This window comes from Galeopterus variegatus, unplaced genomic scaffold (genome assembly GCF_000696425.1).
Source record: "Galeopterus variegatus unplaced genomic scaffold, G_variegatus-3.0.2 Scaffold9328, whole genome shotgun sequence".
Lineage (NCBI taxonomy): Eukaryota > Metazoa > Chordata > Mammalia > Dermoptera > Cynocephalidae > Galeopterus > Galeopterus variegatus.
Window position 1 is genome coordinate 30,602 of NW_007735439.1, and position 20,591 is coordinate 51,192.

Below are 20,591 nucleotides of genomic sequence, written 5' to 3' on the forward strand. Positions count from 1 at the left end.
AGCAGCCACTTGGCATGTGGAGCATCCTGTCCTCTATCCTTCTAAGTGAATCGGATGGTTTCTAAGTGAACCCAGGTATGGTTTGTCTGGGTCCGTGAGTGAATCTGAACGTCTAGTTGAGCCTAAGAACAACCCCTGGTGGATATGGCACTTCCTCACCTACTTCTAGGCTTTAACCTACATAGATGGGAAGATAGTATTAACCCAGCCAGTCAAGATGAAATCCAACCTGCCTGCTCACTTCCCAGTCCCTGATGCTTTCCCACTGCCGTGTCTCCCTGGCTGACAATCAGGACTAAAGGGCATCTGGGTATTGACTACCAGCCACCCTTCCTGCCATCCAGTGAAAAGACTTGACTAAGGTGTTTATAATCATTTAATGAATGTTCCAAACACACCCTTCACTGGGCTGCATGTGAATTTCAAGGTGACAGAAGCTGATGACCCACCCACCCAATCACATGATTACTTGGTTTCCAGAAACCTGGATATCAACCAGAAGGATTCACAAGGGAACAGAATGATCACTGAGCCAAAGAGGATCCTTGGGATTCTTACTTTCCTTCTGCTTCTCTTCTGGCTCCTGCTAAGCAACTTCTCTGGGATATGGATGATGAGGATGGGAGGAGAGCGGGTTCCCATCTCTCCAGTGCAAAGAGGAGGGCTGCAACACCACACCCCAGATGCAGTAAGATGACAGGGAAGCACAGTCCTGCTCAATAAATAAGTGAGGAATTCCTTTAAGTCACCATACGGAGTCAGTGGACCTGGGGACGCTGGGCTGGAGGGACCCCCTCCCTGCCCGGCTGTGGCCCGCTCGCTACGTGCTGCACACCAGCACATCTGCAAAGGGTCCCAGGAGGATCTTGTTGAAGATGTGGAGTCAGTGGACCTGGGGACGCTGGGCTGGAGGGACCCCCTCCCTGCCCAGCTGTGGCCCACTCGCTACGTGCTGCACACCAGCACATCTGCAAAGGGTCCCAGGAGGATCTTGTTGAAGATGCAGCGGACCCACACCAGGTAGGTGGTGAAGGGCTTGATGTTCTCAGTGAAGGTGTGGTTCTGCAGGGCCAGGATGTAAGGCACGTAGGTGTTCTCCCCCTGCTCCTGCAGCCACACCTCGTACTTCACCTCCCTCACCTTCAGGTACTTGAGGTTCCATGGGATCTGCCAGGACACGGTGAGGTGGGCCTCGGAGGCACCTTGCACTGATGCCTGGCATCGCGCCTCCCGCACCTTGCCTGGGTACAGGCCGACTGTCCACTTCTGCTTCCGTGGCCCTGGTCGGCCCTTCACCACACGCCGTATGGTTTGGATGAGGGATGGGATGTCCACCTTGGTGTCCTGGTAGATTCGGAAGAGCCACTCGGGGTTCCGGCAACAGAGATGCCGTGGGACCTCACGGCTTTGCAGGATACGGGCCTGCTCAGCCCGGTCCAGGTGGGTGATGCCCCCCTGGTCCCAGGGCCGCTCAGGGTGCATGACGGTGTTCTCTGGCATCATGTTCTGCCAGGCTACATACTGTAGGTCCATGCCAGGCAGTGTGGCCAGCGTCTTATAGGGGGTGTAGTGGTCGGGATTGACGGCATATGGGAAGAGCTCAACCACGGTTGCCCCACGGGGCAGGAAGAGGGCAGTGACCAGCTGGGCCCCATGCATGCTGACCAGCATGGAGGCATTACTGACCAGCCGCACGACATCTGAAAAGGTGTGGTCCTCCAGGGACACCGTCACTGTCTTTATCTGGAATTCCTGGGCTAGTGCCAGCAGCAGCTCTGCTTCATTCAGGATAAGTCTGTTCTGGGTACGGCTGAAGACTAAAATGTACTCCTCGCCTAGTGGGGCTCCTGCGTGGCTCACATTCAGCTTTTCCATCATAAACCGTGCAAACTGGTGGATCTCGTTGCCCGAGACAAGGATGTTGGCCTTTGGGCCCTGGGGCTGGACGAAGCCATACTGGTACCAGGTGGTGACCTTGGAGAGGCCCACAAAAGCATGGGAAAAGCACAGCAGCCGGCCCAGGGTCTTCAGCTGTGCCCGCAGCAGTGGCTGCTTGGGGCTGAGGAGCTTATACAGATCGAAGTGCGCACCCTCGCCCCAGCCCTCCATGAAGAAGAGCCGGGCCTCGTGGGCCAGGCCAGGGAACTGCCGCAGTGTGTAGAAGAGTGGCAGTAGGTCGTCGTGGAAGACGTGCATGAGGTTGTCGGGGTTGAAGCGGTTAGCAATGAGGGCCACATCAGGCACGAACACTGGCTTGGGCATGAAGCGCAGGGCGGCAGCAGGCAGCTCCACGAAGTTGAAGTACTGGGTGTTGTGGTCCTCCACAGTGGACAGATCGAGCAGGGCTGGCTGGAAGCGCCGTGAGCCCAGGTTGGGCAGCATGACAGAGGTGTTGCCGTGGAAAAAGATGAACTCCTCGGCCTCATTGGAGTAGCAGAGCCACTTGAACCGGCAGATGCGGTCTGTGTGCGTGCGGCCAGTGCACACCATGTGCGTGCCGCCCTCCATCAGGATCTGCAGCGCCTTCGGGTAGTCGATCCTCAGTGCTGGGGCTGGATCCGGGGCCTGTCGGCCAAGGGCCAGCTCCTCCTCCAGAGTGGCTGCATGCTCACGCAGACGCACATGCTTCCAGAAGACCGCTGCCAGCACCGACACCAGGAGGGCATTGAACACTGCCGAGAGGTGCATCCTAATGCCACCGTGGGGCCCTAGTGAAATGATGGCCACTGGGGAGTGCCACAGGCCAGGTGGGCTTCACCCATTCCTACAGGCACCTGAGGACCAGCAAAAGCCTATAGGAGAGAATAAAAAGGAAAAGGAGTTGGCACGTCACAAGCTCCCACCATGTGCCAGGCACCATGCTAGGCTGTGTGTGCCTGCTATACCACTGGATCCTTGCAAACACTGTGCACATTGGTAGGTATGGTAGACAGAGTTCAAAATATTCCCTCTTTCCCCGTCACTTCCATGGGTGGTGTACACATCCCTGCACTTGACTTTGGGCTTGGCTGCATAACTTGCTTTGGCCAATGAGATGTTAGTAAACAGAGGATAATCAAAGACTTAGAAAGAGCTTGGACTGGCCTTGCTCTCTTTATACTTATGACAGTGCCATGAGAAGAATGTGTTCAGGCTAACTTGCTGGGCCCAAGAGGAGTGACTATGCATGTGGCAGAGCTGCTCCAGCCATGCCTAGTCTAGCTCTGCTGACCCCAGATGCCTGAATGAGCCCAGCCAATACCAGCCAACACAGCCGAGTAAGTTTTTATTATTGTCTGTCACTAAAATTCTGGGACTGTCTGTTATGAAGCACTGCTGCAGCAAAGCTAGCCAAGAGAGGTATCTGTGATGATAGACCATAGGGAAAATCCCCTTTAGGAGCCTGACACTCTGGGTATGCTAGGTAACAACGTTTCTTTACCATAGGAACAAATGGCATTAAAGGCCTGTGAGCACCATTCCCAGGTTGCACACCAAGACCTCAGTGTGCCCCTCCTGAGACACATGCATGCACGCACAGGGGCAGATCAGGGAACTCCTGCTCCTGCTTTAAAGCTCCTTGGGAAATCATGCCTGCTGGCTTTCAGAATCCCGTAAAAGAATGGGTAGAAACTGTGGAGGATACTAACGTTTATAAAGCAAATGAATTTCACAGGGCCTAGCTCCCGAGGCCCTGTAGTTTCAGGTGTAGCCTAAGTTTTTAAAATTACACATAGAAATGTTAAGCTTGTGAAAGACAGGAACCTTTCCCTGGGCTAAAGTCTCTGTTGCAGATAAAAAATTGTAACACAGCAAAACTGCTGTCCAAGGGCAGATGTCCTTGGTGCAGCTAAACCTAATGATTGTTGCCATGACAATTATCTTACTGTTCTTTTTGTAACCACCTCTGTTCCTTTTCTGTAACTTTCTGGCATGGAAAATAAATACTGAGAGAAGACCCCAGTTCAGTGTTATTTTTCAGAGGAATGCTTCTCTCTTGAGGGTTCCTGGAAAATTAACCCCTTCAGGGCCTCTCACTGCTCAGAAGAAATGGGCTTTGAGTAATCCTTTGCATCTCTGTTACTCTGGGGGAGAGGTGACAAGAAACTTGCCCCCTCAGTGGACCAGTAAGAGAACTGTGTCTGGGTGTCACCATTGACAAATGTTTTGTATACTGAGGCAAAAACCTAAAAGTGTTAAACACCCTTGCCCACATACACACACCTACAGAGAGGCCTGGCGGGGTTGTGGGCAGTCACTCCCTTTTAAGAAGTATCAGGAAGGGTATCACGCCTGCTCTGGGGCCCAGGACTGTTTAGACAGTTGAAGAATCACTCTCAGCAACACAGGAGCAGACGGGTAATACCTAACGTCTGCCGGGCACTGCACTGGGAAGGGATCTACCTGCCCCTTTATTCCTCTGCAGTTAGCTTCTGATACAATTTCCACCTCTCTGTGATCAAAAGAACAAAAGTGAAACCTGCCCAGAAAGAGAAGGTATCTTTAGCTAGTTCCCTAAGAAGCACAGTCAGAGACAAGGATTTGAGTCCAAAGAGTTTGACAAATTATCCCAAGAAACACTTGTAGGAGACTGGGGAAGTGACATAGAGAAGGGATGAAAGTCAACAGAGGTACATCAATGAGCAGGTCACTGCTTTGAGAAAGCTGGGATATGTGTCTATCAACTCCTGTCCAGTATTAGTTGAAGACCATTCCTGGGGGCATGATCCCTTCTGTCCTACCCTCACCCAAGGGTTGAACACACACAAATGCATATATGGTCATGTATCACTTAACAACAGGGATAGGTTCTGAGAAATGTGTTGTTAGATGATTTTGCCATTATGCAAACATGAGAGTGTACTTACGCAAACCTAGGCGGCATAGCCTACTTCACACCTAGGCTATATGGTACAGCCTACCGCACCAGCTGCCATCACATATGTGGTCCACCATTGACTGAAACATTGCTATGTGGTGCATGATTGTATTATATAACCGCCCATACCACCATCACCAAATTTCAGGAAATGACAATTACCCTGATCTGGTGTAAGACACTCCAGTGTTTTCTTTTCTAGAGTCCATTCTATTCTAAGTTCATTTAAAAAAAAAAAAAAAAAAAGGCTGGCCATGATCATCTAAATTGATTTTATAACATACTAATGAGGTTGGCAACTGGCTGTTTAAAAAATACTGGTCTAAACCAGGCTGGACTACTGGAATTCTAAGGGGCACTTGCTAAAATTCCATACTCCTGGGCCAGACACCATTCCTGGAGGTCCTGGTTCAGCAGGTCTGGCGTGTGGCTCAGGCATCTGCCTTGCTTGCTCCTGCTTCTTTTTTCCTGCCTTCTTGTAGATTACAGGCAGACCTCAGAGATACAGCTGGTTCGGTTCCAGACCACTGCAATAAAGTGAATGTCGTAATAAAGCAAACCACATGAATTTTTTGGTTTCCCAGTGCATATAAAAGTTGTGTTTACATTACACATTATACTGTAGTCTGTTAAGTGTGCTATATAGCATTATGTCTAAAAAAACAATGTATGTACCTTCATTAAAAACTACTTTATTGCTAAAAAAGTTGGGAAAATGGCGCTGATATGTTTGCTCAAAGCAGGATTGTCACAAACACTTAATTTGTAAAACATGCTGTATCTGTGAGGCTCAATAAAGTGAAGTGCAATAAAATGAGGCATGTCTGCACTTGAATTCCACCCTGATTTATCTGCAGTGTTTTTGAGTGTACCTCTCCTATAGACTTTTTAGTGGTTTCTTTAGGTATTACAATGTATCTATGTAACTTATCACAGCCTCCTGGTATTGACATTTTACCTCTCAAGCAGGCACAGAAACTTTAGTTCTATCTAGGTTCCTTTATCCTTTCCCCTTTATAATATAATTATCTTAAGTATTTCCTGTACATACACTGAGACTCACAATGCTATAATTCTTGCTTCAAGTATCATATAATTTCCTCAAGAGGAAAAGAATAGTGTATCATATTGTATTAGTCTATTTCTGTTGCTTATAACAAAATACCTAGAACTGGGTGATTTATAAAGACAACGAAATGTATTGCTTACAGTTTTGGAGGCTGACAAGTCCAGAGTCTCAAGGGAACACATCTGGTGAGAGTTCTCTTTGTGGTGGCTTTACAGCAGTCCAGAGGTCTCACATGGCAGAATGTGGTGGAGCAGAGAGAGACTAACCTCCTCATTCACTCTCTTTTTACAGTCACCAGAACCACTCCCATTATTCCAAGAATGGATCAGTCCGTTCACGAGGGTGCAGTCCTCACAATCCAATCACCTCTCCAAGGCCCCACCTTTCAACTACCACAACAGGATTTCCCACCCTCTTAACACTGTCACAGTGGGGATCAAGCCTCCAACATATTAAACTTTGGGGGAACACAATTCAATCCATAATATGTACGTACCCATATTTTTACTCTTTCTGTTATTTCTGATGTTCTAGGTTTCTTCGAAGAACTTTCATTAGCCATTCTTTTAGGGTAGATCAGCCGGCAACAAATTCTCTTGGTTTTCTTTCAAGTGAAAATGTCTTGATGTCACCTTCATTCCTGAAGGACATTTTCATGGGGTATAGAATTTTGGGGTGACAGTTCTCTTCCTTTAACATTTGAAAAATTATTTTGTGCTACTTCCCTCTGATGAGAAATCACTGTCCTTTGAACTGCTGTTGTCCTAAAGGTAATGCACTGTTTCCTTCTAGCTGCTCTTAAGATTTTGTTTTTGTCTTTAGTTTTTAGAAATTTGATTGTGAAGTGTCTCAGTGTGGATTTCTTTGGGCTTATCCTCTTTGGGGACTGCTCAGATTCTTGACTTTGTAGGTTTATGCATTTCAATTTGGGAAATTTTCAGCCATTACTTCTCTGAATACTTTTTCAGCCTCACATTACTCTCCTAGGACTCCAACTACACTAACAGATTGAAGAAAAATGTATTGTCCCATAGGTCTCTGAGCCTCTGTTAATTTATTTCCAGTCTTTTTCTCCCTTTTGTTCAGACTGGGTAATTTTTTCATTCTATTGTAATGTTCACTGATTCTTTCCTCTGTCATCTCTATTCTTCAATGAGCCGATACAGTAATTTTTAAATTTGGTTACTCTATTTTTCAGTTCTAAAATTTCTATCCAATTATGTCTTCTTTCTTTGCTGAGACTTACCCTGGACATTTTAAGTATAATATTATAATATTCTGGAGCTTATTTAAATCTTCTATTTTTGCAGGCTTCTGCTCAAACTGTGCTGGTGGTGGGGAAAAAGAGAGCATGGACTCTTTACCCTTGGGTGGGCATGGAAGTCTTGACTCTACTGACATCTCAAGGTGACTGGTGGAGAAGGACACCTGTTCACCTGTTAACACTGGGCAGTGGTGAAAGTCAGGGCTTCCCATCCAGCCCCATCTGGCAGGGAGGGAGTAGGACACCTGTTTACCACAAGAGGAGGGTGGAAGTTTAGGCTGTCCATTCAGCATTTATTAAAGCTGAGAGGGAGGGTGAAGCAATTTCCCTGGTGTTTTGCAGGACTAGGGCGTTCACTGTCAAAAAGGTTTCTGTTTTGCTAGGGTGCTCTTTTTCTAGTCCTTTGACAAGAGAGACCAAGCTTCCTTGGGGCTTTGTTTTGGTCTATGCCCGCTTGTATTTCTGGGTGTGGACTTCTCTAGTACCCAGTCTAGTGGAAGTAAAACCCAGGGAACTCACCACTGTTGTTCCATGAGTTCCAGGGTCCTTTGTTGTTCCACAGTCTTTTCTCCACCATCTGATGTTCTACACATAACATCCAATGTTTTTAGCTGTATTCATGGGAGAGGGATGGGGATAAATGTGTCTACTCCATTTGACCAGAACCCGAAGTCTCCTTGGCACCTGCTTTTTTACTAAGCTCCTAGGTGATTCTGGGATACAGCCAGATTTGAGAAAAACCAAGTGGCTCTTAACCAAAGAACCAGGCCATGAATCACATTATCCCGTTGTTAGTTTTAAAGCCTGGAAATGTTTTCCTATTTCTTTTGTATATAAATTAGAGTAGTCTCGATGTTACCCTCATAATCATACCACCATTACTCAGCTGCTTTCTGACACACCTTCTTGAGTTGGGAAGGTAAGGATGGCTTTTTAGCTGTCACAAGAATCCACTGCCCAGCTGTGAGCAGCCTGTGTGTTCGTGATGCCTTATTAACAGCAGCAGCTGGGCCGGCCCAGTGGCGCACTGCTACAGTGCCCCGCTTGGGAGCATGGCGGCGCTCCCGCTGAGGGTTCAGATCCCACATACAGACCGGCTGCTCAATGGCTGAGCGAGGTGCGGGTGCAACACCGAGGGTTGCGATCCCGTTGCCGGTCCCGGTCCGGTACGGGCGCGACACTGAGGGTTGCGATCCGTTGCCGGTCACGAAAAAAGACAAAAACGAAAAAAAAAAAAAAACCAGCAGCAGCTGGTACGAGTTACTGTTCTGCTTTACTTCACTGTAAAATATCTTTTGGTTTTCAACATTTGAGTATGCCCATAAGAGTGTGCTATACATGTGAATGTTCGCCATCATGTGCTACAGAGGAAAAAAAGATGGCCAAAAGTTGCAGCCAGAACCCTGCAAAACTTCAGGCCGAGTCTGTCACTTTGCTGTGTGACACTGGACATACTACTATGCCTCTCTGACCTTTGGGTGCCTGGATGATGAGGATAAAGCTCCTCACCTGCTTAGCAACCAAATACGAATCAGGATGCTAGGAATAAACACGAGCTCAGCTAAGCCAGGATACAAAGGAATGGCTTCATTTTTTGGTCTCAGAAGGGATGAGAAAAGAGAGGTGAGTCCCAGGGCCCTTCCCAGAGACTGCATACTCAGGCTTTCCAAATGACCCTGCTTGGAAGATTACCTTGTCTGCAGGCAAAATGTAGTCTGACCCTGGAACACTTTCCCAATGACTTGCCTGGGGAGAGATTCTTACTCCTTGAAGCTGACAGCCTGGCACTGGGCTCTGCCTGCAGTGATCTTGGCTTTCCTGGGAATAGGTTGGGGTGTTCAAACTCCCAACCAGTGCCCACCCACATCTCATGCATATGAGTTCTGATGTCACTTGGGAGAGCTGTTACAGAGATTCTTTTTCCTCCCTCTTTTAAAAGGAGACTACTCAAAGGTCACCTGCCATGGGAACCGAAATGCCAGAAACACTACCTGAGCCCCAAAATGAAGGTATGGGATGTGATGAGCTAGGACTGCCTGGACTCTTGGGTACCTAGTGGTTTGCAGACCCTGATCCTTGGGGGCTGCCAAGGGCGGTGGTAGGTGGGGAGGCCAAGGTCTTGGGCCTCCATCTAGCTCCAGATGGAACCAGCCTCTTTTAATCTGTTTTGTGTTTGGGGATACTGTGGTGAATAGTACTGCCTCCCCCCCACCCCATGCCAATTCATGTCTATCCAGAATCTCAAAATATGAGTTTATTTAGAAATAGGGTCTTTGTACATGTAATTAGTTAAGGATCTCTGAGATCATACTGGATTAGGATGGGACCTAAATCTAATGAGAGTTCCCTTACGAGGGACAGAAAAGGGCACACAGAGAAGGCCATGTGAAGGTAAAGACAGACTTTGGAGTGATGCAGTTGTAAACCAAAGAACACCCAGGATTGACAGGACCCTCCAGAAGCTAAAAAGAAGCAATGAAGAATTCTCCCCTAGAACTTTCAGAGGAAGCACGGCCCTGCTGACACCTTGATTCTGGACTTCTGGCCTCCAGAACTGTGAGAGAATAAGTTTCTGCCATTTTAAGCCACCAAATTTGTGGTAATTTGCAGCAGTAGCCCTAGGAAACTAATACAGGTACCATAAGAGTTCTATTTGAGAAAGTGGTTCTTTGTTCTTAAGAAGGAATTCTACTGCTACAAGGGTTAGCCACTACTAAGCACGTGTTCCTCATTTCACACGGAGGAGGAACAATTTCTCCAAAGTCACATAGCAAGTCCCCAGTAAGGCCAGGACTAAAAAACAGAGTCATCCTAATCATCCTGGAGCGGTGCTGCCTTCCAGGAGCAATGGTGTGCCAAAGGCTGCAGAGACCAGCAGCGGGGACCAACAGGGGGACCAGCAGGCCTGGCTATCTAATTTCTGCACATTCAGGTTTGGATGAGGGCAGATGCCTCCTCACACAGCCCAGTCTCTCCACCTCTCCACCCACCTGCCAAGCTCAGGGCCTGGGCCAGGTCTGATGTGATATGCTGCTCCCAACCCTCTTGGGCACAGCTCTGCTATGGACAGCAGGCCCATCCATGCCCTGCAGCTGGCTCTGCCCTTGCCAGCACTGCTGTACCCCCTGCTTAACCTCCATGGGGGGACGAAGCCTGGGTCAGGGACCTCAGAACACCTCAGTCTCCAGAAGCCAACTCCATAAATTAGGTGGTTTGCTCTTTTGGAGTCACCTTTAAAGATATTATTAATCAATGAGTAGCTGTCACATCATATCCTAAACCAGCCTGGCTCTGAGAAGAGGATGTGTGATGTCCAGAAAAGTTTGAGAAGAAAAAGCCAAACTGCTGCTCCTCGACCTACTGTGTGGCCTTTCTGGGCTCAGGTTCCTCATTAGCAAAAACAAGGGTACAGCACCCACCTCAGGGGGTTGTGGAGAAGTTCAGAAATAATGTGTTCGCTGAACCTCGTGAAAACTGATACTCAACTACTTCTGATGTACAAAAACAGCAATTTCATTCAATCAGGTTCAACCTAATACATGAAGTATGCAGCGAGAGAAAAAGAAAAAGGTTTTGAGGCACCAGATGGTTAATAAAGGGCCCCAGGGGGTCCAAAGAAATCTGCATTTTAAAACATTTTGGACACACTTGGCTGCCTTCATCTGACTCGAAGTAGAAACTCATCAGCGCTGAGGCAGGAGCTGTCACTTTTCATCACAGTCATCTGAAACAAAGGGTTTTAAATCTAAGCAGGAGAGGATTCTTGCAAAGAAGCTGGAGACGGAGACCAGACAGTGAATGTTGTTACCTGGGTCATCTGTGGCACCTTGGGCTGCCAACCCTCTGCTTCTTGTGCTGCCAGGTCATGTGCATTAATAAAGGACATGGTGGACACTGTCACTTCCACACAGCATCCATCCCCCCACCTCCTGCTCTGAAGAGAACCCCCAGTTTGTACAGACAGCCACCCTTCCCACTGACACATGGGGCTCAAAGGAAGCCAAGATCTTGTGTCTCTAGAGGGCTGATCGGCAGAGAGCCTACTTCTGGGGCCACGTTACCAGAGTGGGACCCATCAGATGAAGGAATGAAGAGTCACATTCTATGCTCCCACCCACTGGACAGAGACAGAAGGCGTTGTCTCATGGCTGCTGGCTGCAATCTGCTGACCATGTGGAAACCAGCTTGAGGGCAGAGGCAGAATGCCAAGGATGGCAGGACAAAAGAGTGACACAGAGGACCCTGGTGACATCTCTGAGCCCAACCTCTGGATTCCTGTTGTGAGACTTCATAACTTTCCTATGATTGAAGCCGGGTTGGGGTGGGGTTTTGGTTTCTCACAGCCAAGAACATTCTAACTGGTACAGAGAGAAAACCTGCTTGCCAAGTGTGCAAGAAGTGAATGCATGGGTGTCTGGCCTGCATCTCCTGTTTCTGAGCACTGTGCTCTAACCCAGTGGAGCTATTTGGCATCAGTTTCCCCTTGACCCTTCTAATTTTGGTAAATGAAGCCCTCTCCCTAGCAAGAAGTGAATGCATGGGTGTCTGGCCTGCATCTCCTGTTTCTGAGCACTGTGCTCTAACCCAGTGAAGCTATTTGGCATCAGTTTCCCCTTGACCCTTCTAATTTTGGTAAATGAAGCCCTCTCCCTAAGAAACTTTTCTATGAGAAATGAAAACAAACCAAACATACTTATTGTGAGCCAAAGAGGATCTTCAACAATTTTCTACACTGGTGCCATCTGCTGGTAGAGAACAAGGACTAAGGCAACTTAAGTGTCACAGCAAACACAGAAGCTGGTCTCCTGAAAGCCCTGCAGGCAGTCAGAGCCAGACCCTTTCTGAGGAAAAAACGAGTCCTGGTTTGGCTGTTCCCTGGAGCTTTTGGAGGGAAGAGAGATGTAATCTCAAGGGTGGAAAGGAAGGGGGTCAGGGGCTGTGCAGGGAGTGTGATCCAAGGAGACCAAACAGTGCAGTCTGGTTTGGAGTAGATGGTTCACACAGAGAAGTGGAGAGGAACTTGGAGAAATCAGCTGAGGCCAGAATGTCAACAGCTGTGATGCCAGATCAAGGAATTTGAACTCTGTCCTACAGTCAGTGGGGAGCTATACAGGTCTTTGGGCAGAGCAGCATGGAAGTTCCCTGGGAGAAGAGAGGTAGAAAGCCAGTTAGGGGGAGCGCCATGCTCAGTGTCCCCCGACTCAAAATGGGAGAAGACAGCCTGGGCATTAGGATGGGGGCATGCAGGAGAGCGAGCACAGTAACCCAGTGGGTCATGCTCTGTATGAAGGGGGCACAGGAGCCCTCTTATGAATTCCTCATGGCAATGCAAGTCCCAAAGTCTGTAGATGATTTAAAATTTAAATGAATCCCTATGGACTCAAAGCTAGTCCTTTAAAACTCCCACTCACTGACATCCCAAAGGGCCTTCCTGGCCCTAAGAGAAGAGGATGAAGTCACAGGTTCCCTGAAGATCCTGCAAAGAGGAGAGTAGCGGGCCCATGAACTTCACCTCCTTGGTGCAGGTCTTCAAGGCTCTTTCTGAACAAGGGCTGAGAACAAAGTTAAAAATAGAAACTACAGTAGAGAAGCCTGGCACACATTCCCTGAATCAAGTAAGCAAAATGAACATCACTGGCAAGAACATACCGATGTCATGTACCCCTCGATATGACACAGGGAGAAGGGCACCTCACTTCTGTGGTTTTCTTGCCCCAAATACATAACTTCAGTCTGTATTTCTAAATGGGTAACCCTAGTTCTAGCTCTGGTCCCAGCTCTAAAAGTCTGTAGGTTACTTAATAGAGAAAATCTTAAACCCAAATTGAGGGATGTTCTACCAAAGACCTGCCCAGTACTCAACAGAGTTAAAGTTGAATAAAAGACAAGGAAGACTGATGAGCTGTCCCAGATTAGAGGATACTAAGGAGATGTGGCAACCAAACATAATATGAGATCCTGGTTTGGATCCTGGACCAGAAAAGGAACATTAGTGGGACAACTGGCAGAGTTTGAATAAGGTCTGTGGTTTAGTTACTGTGTTGTGTGAATTTCAAAGTTTTGATCACTGTACTGTGGCTATGTAAGACATTAGGGGAAGCTGGGTGAAGTAGTTTGTGTAACTTTTCTGTAAATCTAAAATTTACTCAAATTAAAAAGTTATAAAAAAAGTTAGATAACTTAAGAAACAAGAGAACATAAGTCTTTATAGGTAAAATGACATGTATGTGGTTTCCTCTAAAATACTCCAGCAAAACAAAGCGTAGAGACAGAAAGAACCCAACAGTGGGATACGGATCAACGTGGAAGATGATGACAGGGTTCTTTACACGATTCTCTTTTGTGTTTGTTTGACATAATATAAAGTTTAAAAGGAAACAATAAAGAATCAAATAAACCATTGTTATAAATGACAAGAGAATTCTAGAGAGTGAATAAGAAATAAATTAATATTTGGAAAAAATAAAATAAATAACCCCACCCTGGGGAGGTGGGAGGCAGGTGCGTGCAGCATGAGCTGATGCACGTTTTGCTAAGATCACAGACAAGAAGGGCTCCCAACAAAAGCTAAAGCTAAAATAGACACACTCAGGAATATCAGAAGGCAAGACGTTCAGAGAAATGAGGAAAGGGGGGAGCAAAGACTCTCCTCAGCCCTCAGGTACTCACCCCCTCTCTACTAGATCATTCTGCCACCTGCCCTTCTCCCAAGCATCCCTGTGGTCCAAGGCAGGCTGGGCAGCAGGTGGGGATGTGGGGCAGTGGCCACAGGCGGCCAGGAGGCCAGGGTCCTCCTCTGGACATGGCTGACTATGTGTGCAGAGGCCAGACCCAGCCAAGCACTGAGCTCCCTTGGGGCAAAGGTCATGGGACCAGGAAACATGAGTGGGAACCTTGTGGGGCAAACAGGCAACTAGGCAGAAACCAGCCTTTGAGATTGGGGGCGGGGCTGTTTTTAATTAGATGCTAAGCCCTCCATCCCACCTGCCAGGGCCTGTCAGAATGGTGTTGATGGAAGGCAGGACAAATACAGACTGGCCCACATGGACCTTCATGGGCTACCTGAAGTTCCTGAGTTACCCCTCCAAGGGGAAAATGACCAGAAAGCTTTGCTGGGGATGGACAGACCAACACTTCATAGAAATGGCGTGGTGTTAAAGCATGGGTCCTGGAGGTTGGATTGCCTAGGTCTCTAACAACTTTATCGCTTATGAGCCAGGCAGTCTGCACCAACAACAGGAATGCAAGGGAACAGGTGCATAAAAGGCCATGCCCCTGCACTCCCCAGATGGGATACCTCTGAGGCATGTGCTATACCAGCTCCCAGCTCCAGGTTCCCAACAGGATTAAGCTCCAGTTGTCCACATGGTAAAAGGCCTAAAGCATACCCCTTTTTGGCTGCCTTCCCTTCCCAGTCTCAATTCCCCACTCCCCTACTCATGTTTATCAGGACCAAGTACAAATAATCTACTTGCACTTGAATCCTTGTCTCAGGATCTGTCTGGGGGAACTTTCATTAACACAGATACCATCATATTTCATCACTGTGGAGACATACGGAAAGCTGCCCTGGCACTTCTACCTACTGCGGAGTAGGCTGGGGTGGTAGGATGAAGTCAACAAGTACTTGGGCCATCAGTGGTCACTGTAAAACCCTTCCAGTCTATTTCTCACACTTCAGTCTGTTTCCTGCACTCCCGTGTGCCCTCCCGCCCCCAGCACTGCAGCAGCCAACATAAGCCGGTAGAATGGAAGGATCAGGCAAAATCCTCAGAAATGTTTTCACAAAATAACAGATGGAGGCAAACAGTTCATTAATCAGATCCCTAACCCTAAAGAAGATAAAGAGGTCTTTCCTACCACCATGTCAAAATGTTCCTGGAAATAAACACACAATTCTCTAGGAGGAAAATTCGAAACTGTGAAGAATAACTGAACCAGGTTGCTTAACGGGCATCAGACCCAGTGACGTCCCCTTTCTCCAGGCCACTTTTCACTGCTCCTGGAGGCTACCAGTGCCTGGAGAAGCTGCCAGTCTCGGTGACAACAGGGCAGTGGCAGAGAGGCAAAGAACTCAGGTCGCCCTCGGTGGCCTTGGAGCCTGGGAAAGACTTGGGGCTAGGCTGCTGCCTTCTGCATGATGTGGCTTGGTTTTAGTGACACTATCTGATCCTGATGTTTGACTAATTGTTCAGGCCAACTTTATGTGCCAAGAGCCTCCCCAGGGCACCAGTGACAAGGGAATAAGGATTCTTTCAGACTAAACACCTCCATGCCCCACTTCGTCTGTCACCTGGTTCTGCTGAAATGGAAGCAGAGGCCAGAATCCCAGCATCACAAATCTTACTCCACAATGATGGGAAACTCCCTCCCACTCCTAAGAAGCCCATCCTCCTCTGCGTACTTTGAGGGCTCAAAAGCAGAGCTGGCATTTGCCTCTCCCTCACCTGCTGCCTTTAATTCCACCTCTCCTGGTGAACCCACTTCCGAGCAGTGGTGCAGGCTCCAGCCTTGCCTGCAGTCAGGTTTGGCAAGCACTGCTACCTACTGAGCCCCTTCTGTGTCCCAGGAAAGGGGGGAGCAAAGACTCTCCTCAGCCCTCAGGTACTCACCCCCTCTCTACTAGATCATTCTGCCACCTGCCCTTCTCCCAAGCATCCCTGTGGTCCAAGGCAGGCTGGGCAGCAGGTGGGGATGTGGGGCAGTGGCCACAGGCGGCCAGGAGGCCAGGGTCCTCCTCTGGACATGGCTGACTATGTGTGCAGAGGCCAGACCCAGCCAAGCACTGAGCTCCCTTGGGGCAAAGGTCATGGGACCAGGAAACATGAGTGGGAACCTTGTGGGGCAAACAGGCAACTAGGCAGAAACCAGCCTTTGAGATTGGGGGCGGGGCTGTTTTTAATTAGATGCTAAGCCCTCCATCCCACCTGCCAGGGCCTGTCAGAATGGTGATATGTACCTTAGCCAACATTAAGAAGCTAACACTATTTCTTTTTTTTTTTTTGTCTTTTTTCATGTCTGGCAACAGATCGCAACCCTCAGTGTCGCGCCCGTACCGGACCGGGACCGGCAACGGGATCGCAACCCTCGGTGTTGTGCCCGCACCTCGCTCAGCCAGTGAGCAGGAACTGGTCTGTATGTGGGATCCGAACCCTCGGCGGGAGCGCCGCCGCGCTCCCAAGCGGCGCACTATAGCAGTGCGCCACCGGGCCGGCCCAGAAGCTAACACTATTTCTATTACCCCTGTTTTACAGAGCCTGGGAGAAGCTAAGCAAACTCGTCCAAGTCCCTCAGGTTGTATAGAATGGAGTCAGGATTTGAACATGGATCCTAAGGACTGCCTTATGCTAACAACCCAGACACCATGTGGACCTCATCTCCTCGGCATGCCAGGGCAAAGCAGACCAGCATACCCAAATGTCACCATGTTTATCTTTCTCTGCCTCCTTTACCTCAGGCACCAGATTTAGGACCCAACTTGTGTGGGGAATAAACAGCTTGTGGCTCAGCCAGGATAAAGCGTTACAGAGCAAGAAGTTTTTTCAAAAGAAAGATAAAAATTAAAAACATGCCTAAAAAGGCCTTTTAGGAACTGAGACAGAAGGATGCTGCCAATTCACCCCCTTAAACCACTTCTCTCAGCTCCCAGAGCAGTTAAATATTATCCGATTCCCATGGACTTAGTGAATCCTTCTTTCTAGGATCCCATGTGTTCCAAGAAGCACTGGAGGAAGGTGTTGATAAAGCTGGTACACCTGCAGACACCACTAAGAGCTGTGCGCCTGGGATGGAGGCCACCTGTATGCAGGGGCTCACCATCTGATAGTCGTCATTGGCGAAGGGTGTAGACCCCACTCCTGGTCGGCCCCAGATACAGGCACAGAAAAGCCTGCAAGGGCCTTGAGGTCTGATAAGGAGTAAAAGCCCCAGGAATTCCAGGCCTAGTGGGGGTGCAAACTCACATGCTTACTAGGGCTAAGAGCCAATGGAAAAAGTAAAGCCAAAGGTGGGCCATGTGACCTAGAGGCCCAATGCCCAGGTTAAAGCTCCAGCCGATAAGGGCCTGGCAGGAAAAGTGGCCTGGTGGTACCTACTTGCATTAGTCTGCTCAGGTTACCATAACAAAATACCACAGACTAGACAGCTTAAATGACAGAAATGTATTTTCTTACAGGTCTGGAGGCTAGAAGTCCAACATCAAGGTGCTGTCAGGGTTGGTTCCTGGTGAGGCCTCTCTTGTTGGCTTGTAGATGATCACTTCTCACTGTGTCCTCACATGGCCTCTTCTCTGTGCATGTGTGGAGGGAGGTGGGGGCAGAGGGAGAGGAGGAGGAGGGAGGGAGGGAGGGGAAGGGGGGACAGAGGGAGAGAGGGAGGGGGAGAGAGAGAGGGATGGAGGGAAGGAGGGAGGGAGGGAGGGAGAGAGATATGGATATCTTGTCTCTTTTCTTCTTTTTATAAGGACAACAGTCCTATCAGATTAGGGCCCCACCCTCATGACCTCATTTAACCTTCATTACCTTCTTAAAGGCCCTATCTCCAAATACAATTGCATTGGGCGTTAGGGCTTTAACTTACGAACTTTAGAGGAACACAATTCAGTCTTTAACAATACTCTTCTGACTTTTCCAGAGAAGCCACAAATCCATCTAAAATGGAAATGTCCTAATTTCTAATTTGTGGCAACTATTCAAATTGAGTGAAGACAACGTGCAGGCCCAAGGGCTGGGGCTGCTGGTCTCACTGCTCCTGGTAGAAATGGGTGCACATTTGTAAGCGCTGGTCTAAAGTCAACCTCCCTCCTGATGGCCTCGACACTTGAACCTGGGTAACCAGCTGCAGGACTGCCAGAACCAGCTGTTCACCAGTCACCCACCCAAGAGCAGGGCTACTGAGGTGAGGGGGACTGGACTGACAACACCTGCCAGACCCAGGCTGCAGAAGACCTGGCAGGGCCAGGCCAGGAGGGGAGTCGGCAGCAGCATAGAAGGCTTTATATTACTATTAACAGCAATTTGACTTTTCAAGGCTGTTCAAGAGTTCCAGCTGAAAATTACAGAATTTTTGTCATTGAAAAGTATTTTTATCCTAAATTCAGTCAGAATTACTAGTGCTGAATTATGGAAGCTTTTGAACCTGCACTGATGTGACTCACTAACTGTGAGTTAGTTAAGAGCAAACAAATTTCACTAACTCAAGCTTATCCTTGGAATGATCTCTTCCCGACCTCCCCCTGCCTTGTTTTTTGTTACCAGAAGTAGTACATGGAACTGTATTCGTAATGTAATGCTTACATGTGCTCCAAAATTAAATATTAATCTAATGCTATTGATAAATTCAGACATTTATAGGAGATCAGATTTTCTGACAAAGGTATTTACCCTTTGGCAAAGTGTTCGCAGCCTCTGAGTGGTACTCATAAAACTTAACAAGTTTAATTATTAAGGTATGTTTAACATTTAGTTAGGAGTTCACATTCTGAGACTAAAATCCTGATATGAATAATATCTGCTTGCTTTTGTATAAAGAGCAAAACAAAGACAAAGTTGGAGACCTTAATCCTGTGTCAACAGCTGATGACTATGACTCTATGTCCTTATCAAAAAGTAATTATGGAACTCCTTCAAAAGGGGAAACCCCCAACAAATCCAAGTCTGCTTGGCTCAGTGAGATGGGCGACACCAGTCTTCACTGAGGATAAGCCAAGGCTCCAGCGTGGGATGGGACGGCCTGACCTCCCACAGCTCCCCCACAGGCCCCGCACCACTTTTCAGCCTCCAATGATAAAGAAATCTTCGCTCTCCACGTGGATGATGTCATCTGGCTTTTGCCTGGCACAAATGGGTCACTTGGAAGCTTAATTTGCCTGCATTGGTCCTCTCAGGCATCACAGAGCAACACTGCTGCATACCAACATGGTCATAAACAGGGACACAAACAGGGAACAGAATGGTGTGAACCTCACTTGTGAGGCTCACACAGGTGATGCAGAACACGTCCGCATCAATTTTTCTAGGTGAAACTGCAAATTCAAATGCAAAAAATTCTTACAGAGAAGGCTCATGCCCCAAAGTGCACACAGGTCCAGATGGGCCCTCAGGCCCAGTCTGAGAGGGTTGAAGTCATCAAGACAGTCAGAAGATACCCGCTGTGGGAAACACAGACATTCACAAAGAAACACCAGGAGGTGTGCACAGCACCCGGGTGCATGACAGGAAATCACCCAGGGAAGCTACCCAGAGGGTGGGTGAGTTTTGAGCAAGGTTTTGGGGGTGTATTGGTGGTGGTGGAGGATAAAATGAGCACCTGTTTTGTGTCTACATGTCCCCATTGGTAATGACTCCTACAAATCTCTGACCACAGCAGGCATCGCTGTGCCCAGTTCTCATGTCTGCTCAGCAAGCCATGAGGCCTCCAAACCGTGGAGTTTTCAATGGTCAGCCCAAAGTCACGTGCAGTTCAATGTAGACCCAACAGGTCAAGACTGGGGAGCCTGGACTGCAGGACAGGAATGGCAGTGCCCAGGAAGGAGAGGGGTTGGGGGTGAGCTGCCAGGAGACCTGGGTTTTACCAGTGGAGCCTAACAAGCTCAGGTGACCATTCTTAAAGCCCTCTGAAGGTGAAGCCTAGTGGTGGCCAGGTCACTAGTGGTCCCTACCATACCCTCAGAGAGCCTGCAACCCAGCACCATCAAGTAGAGGAAGGTGACAGTCCTCGGTTTGGGTTTTAGGCTCAGGTGACCATTCTTAAAGCCCTCTGAAGGTGAAGCCTCGTGGTGGCCAGGTCACTAGTGGTCCCTACCATACCCTTAGAGAGCCTGCAACCCAGCACCATCAAGTAGAGGAAGGTGACAGTCCTCGGTTTGGGTTTTACTTTGGTCTCAGCACCACAATGTCACCCTGGACTCCTCCCTTTCCTAATTCTATCGATATTATCACAGCTAACACCCACTGCCACTTCACAATGACAACCTTCATCTTACAGATGATAAAACCAAAGCTCAGTGAGGTTAGAAAACTGCCCACGTTTACACGGAAAGCATTGATGAGACTCTAACACAGGCCGGCCAGCTACAGCCTCTGAGGTCTTTTTCTTCTTCTTTTTATTTGGAAATAATATCAAACTTCAACGAAGTTGCATGTATACTCCAAAGAACTCTCCTACGCTCTTATCTAGATTCACCAACTGTTAATTTGACACATTTGTCTTATACTCTCTTTCTCTCTCTATATAAACTCTCTCTCTCTCCCAAACCATTTACAAATAAGTTGGAGACATCATGCCCCTTTAGCCCTTAATGTGTATTTCCTAAGAACGAGAACATTCAAGGGCCGGCCCCTGGCTCACTCGGGAGAGTGTGGTGCTGATAACACCAAGGCCACAGGTTCAGATCCTATATA

The 20,591-nt window shown here is 48.2% G+C and overlaps 1 protein-coding gene across 3 annotated transcripts in view; it reads right to left on the reverse strand.

Annotated features, from left to right (window-relative positions):
* Positions 1–358: 358 nt before the first annotated feature.
* The window catches only part of POMGNT2 (protein O-linked mannose N-acetylglucosaminyltransferase 2 (beta 1,4-)), a 26,312-nt gene continuing 6,079 nt past the window's right edge, over positions 359–20,591 (reverse strand). Inside the window, exons 1-3 of one of the 3 annotated variants that reach the window (XM_008593555.1) lie at positions 17,364–17,402; positions 1,003–2,792; positions 359–877 (exon numbers count right to left, since the gene is read on the reverse strand). In XM_008593555.1, the coding sequence (XP_008591777.1) occupies positions 821–877; positions 1,003–2,688 (1,743 nt within the window). In that variant the 5' untranslated portion in view covers positions 2,689–2,792; positions 17,364–17,402 and the 3' untranslated portion in view covers positions 359–820. The other 2 variants (XM_008593553.1, XM_008593554.1) reach the window with 2 other exon arrangements.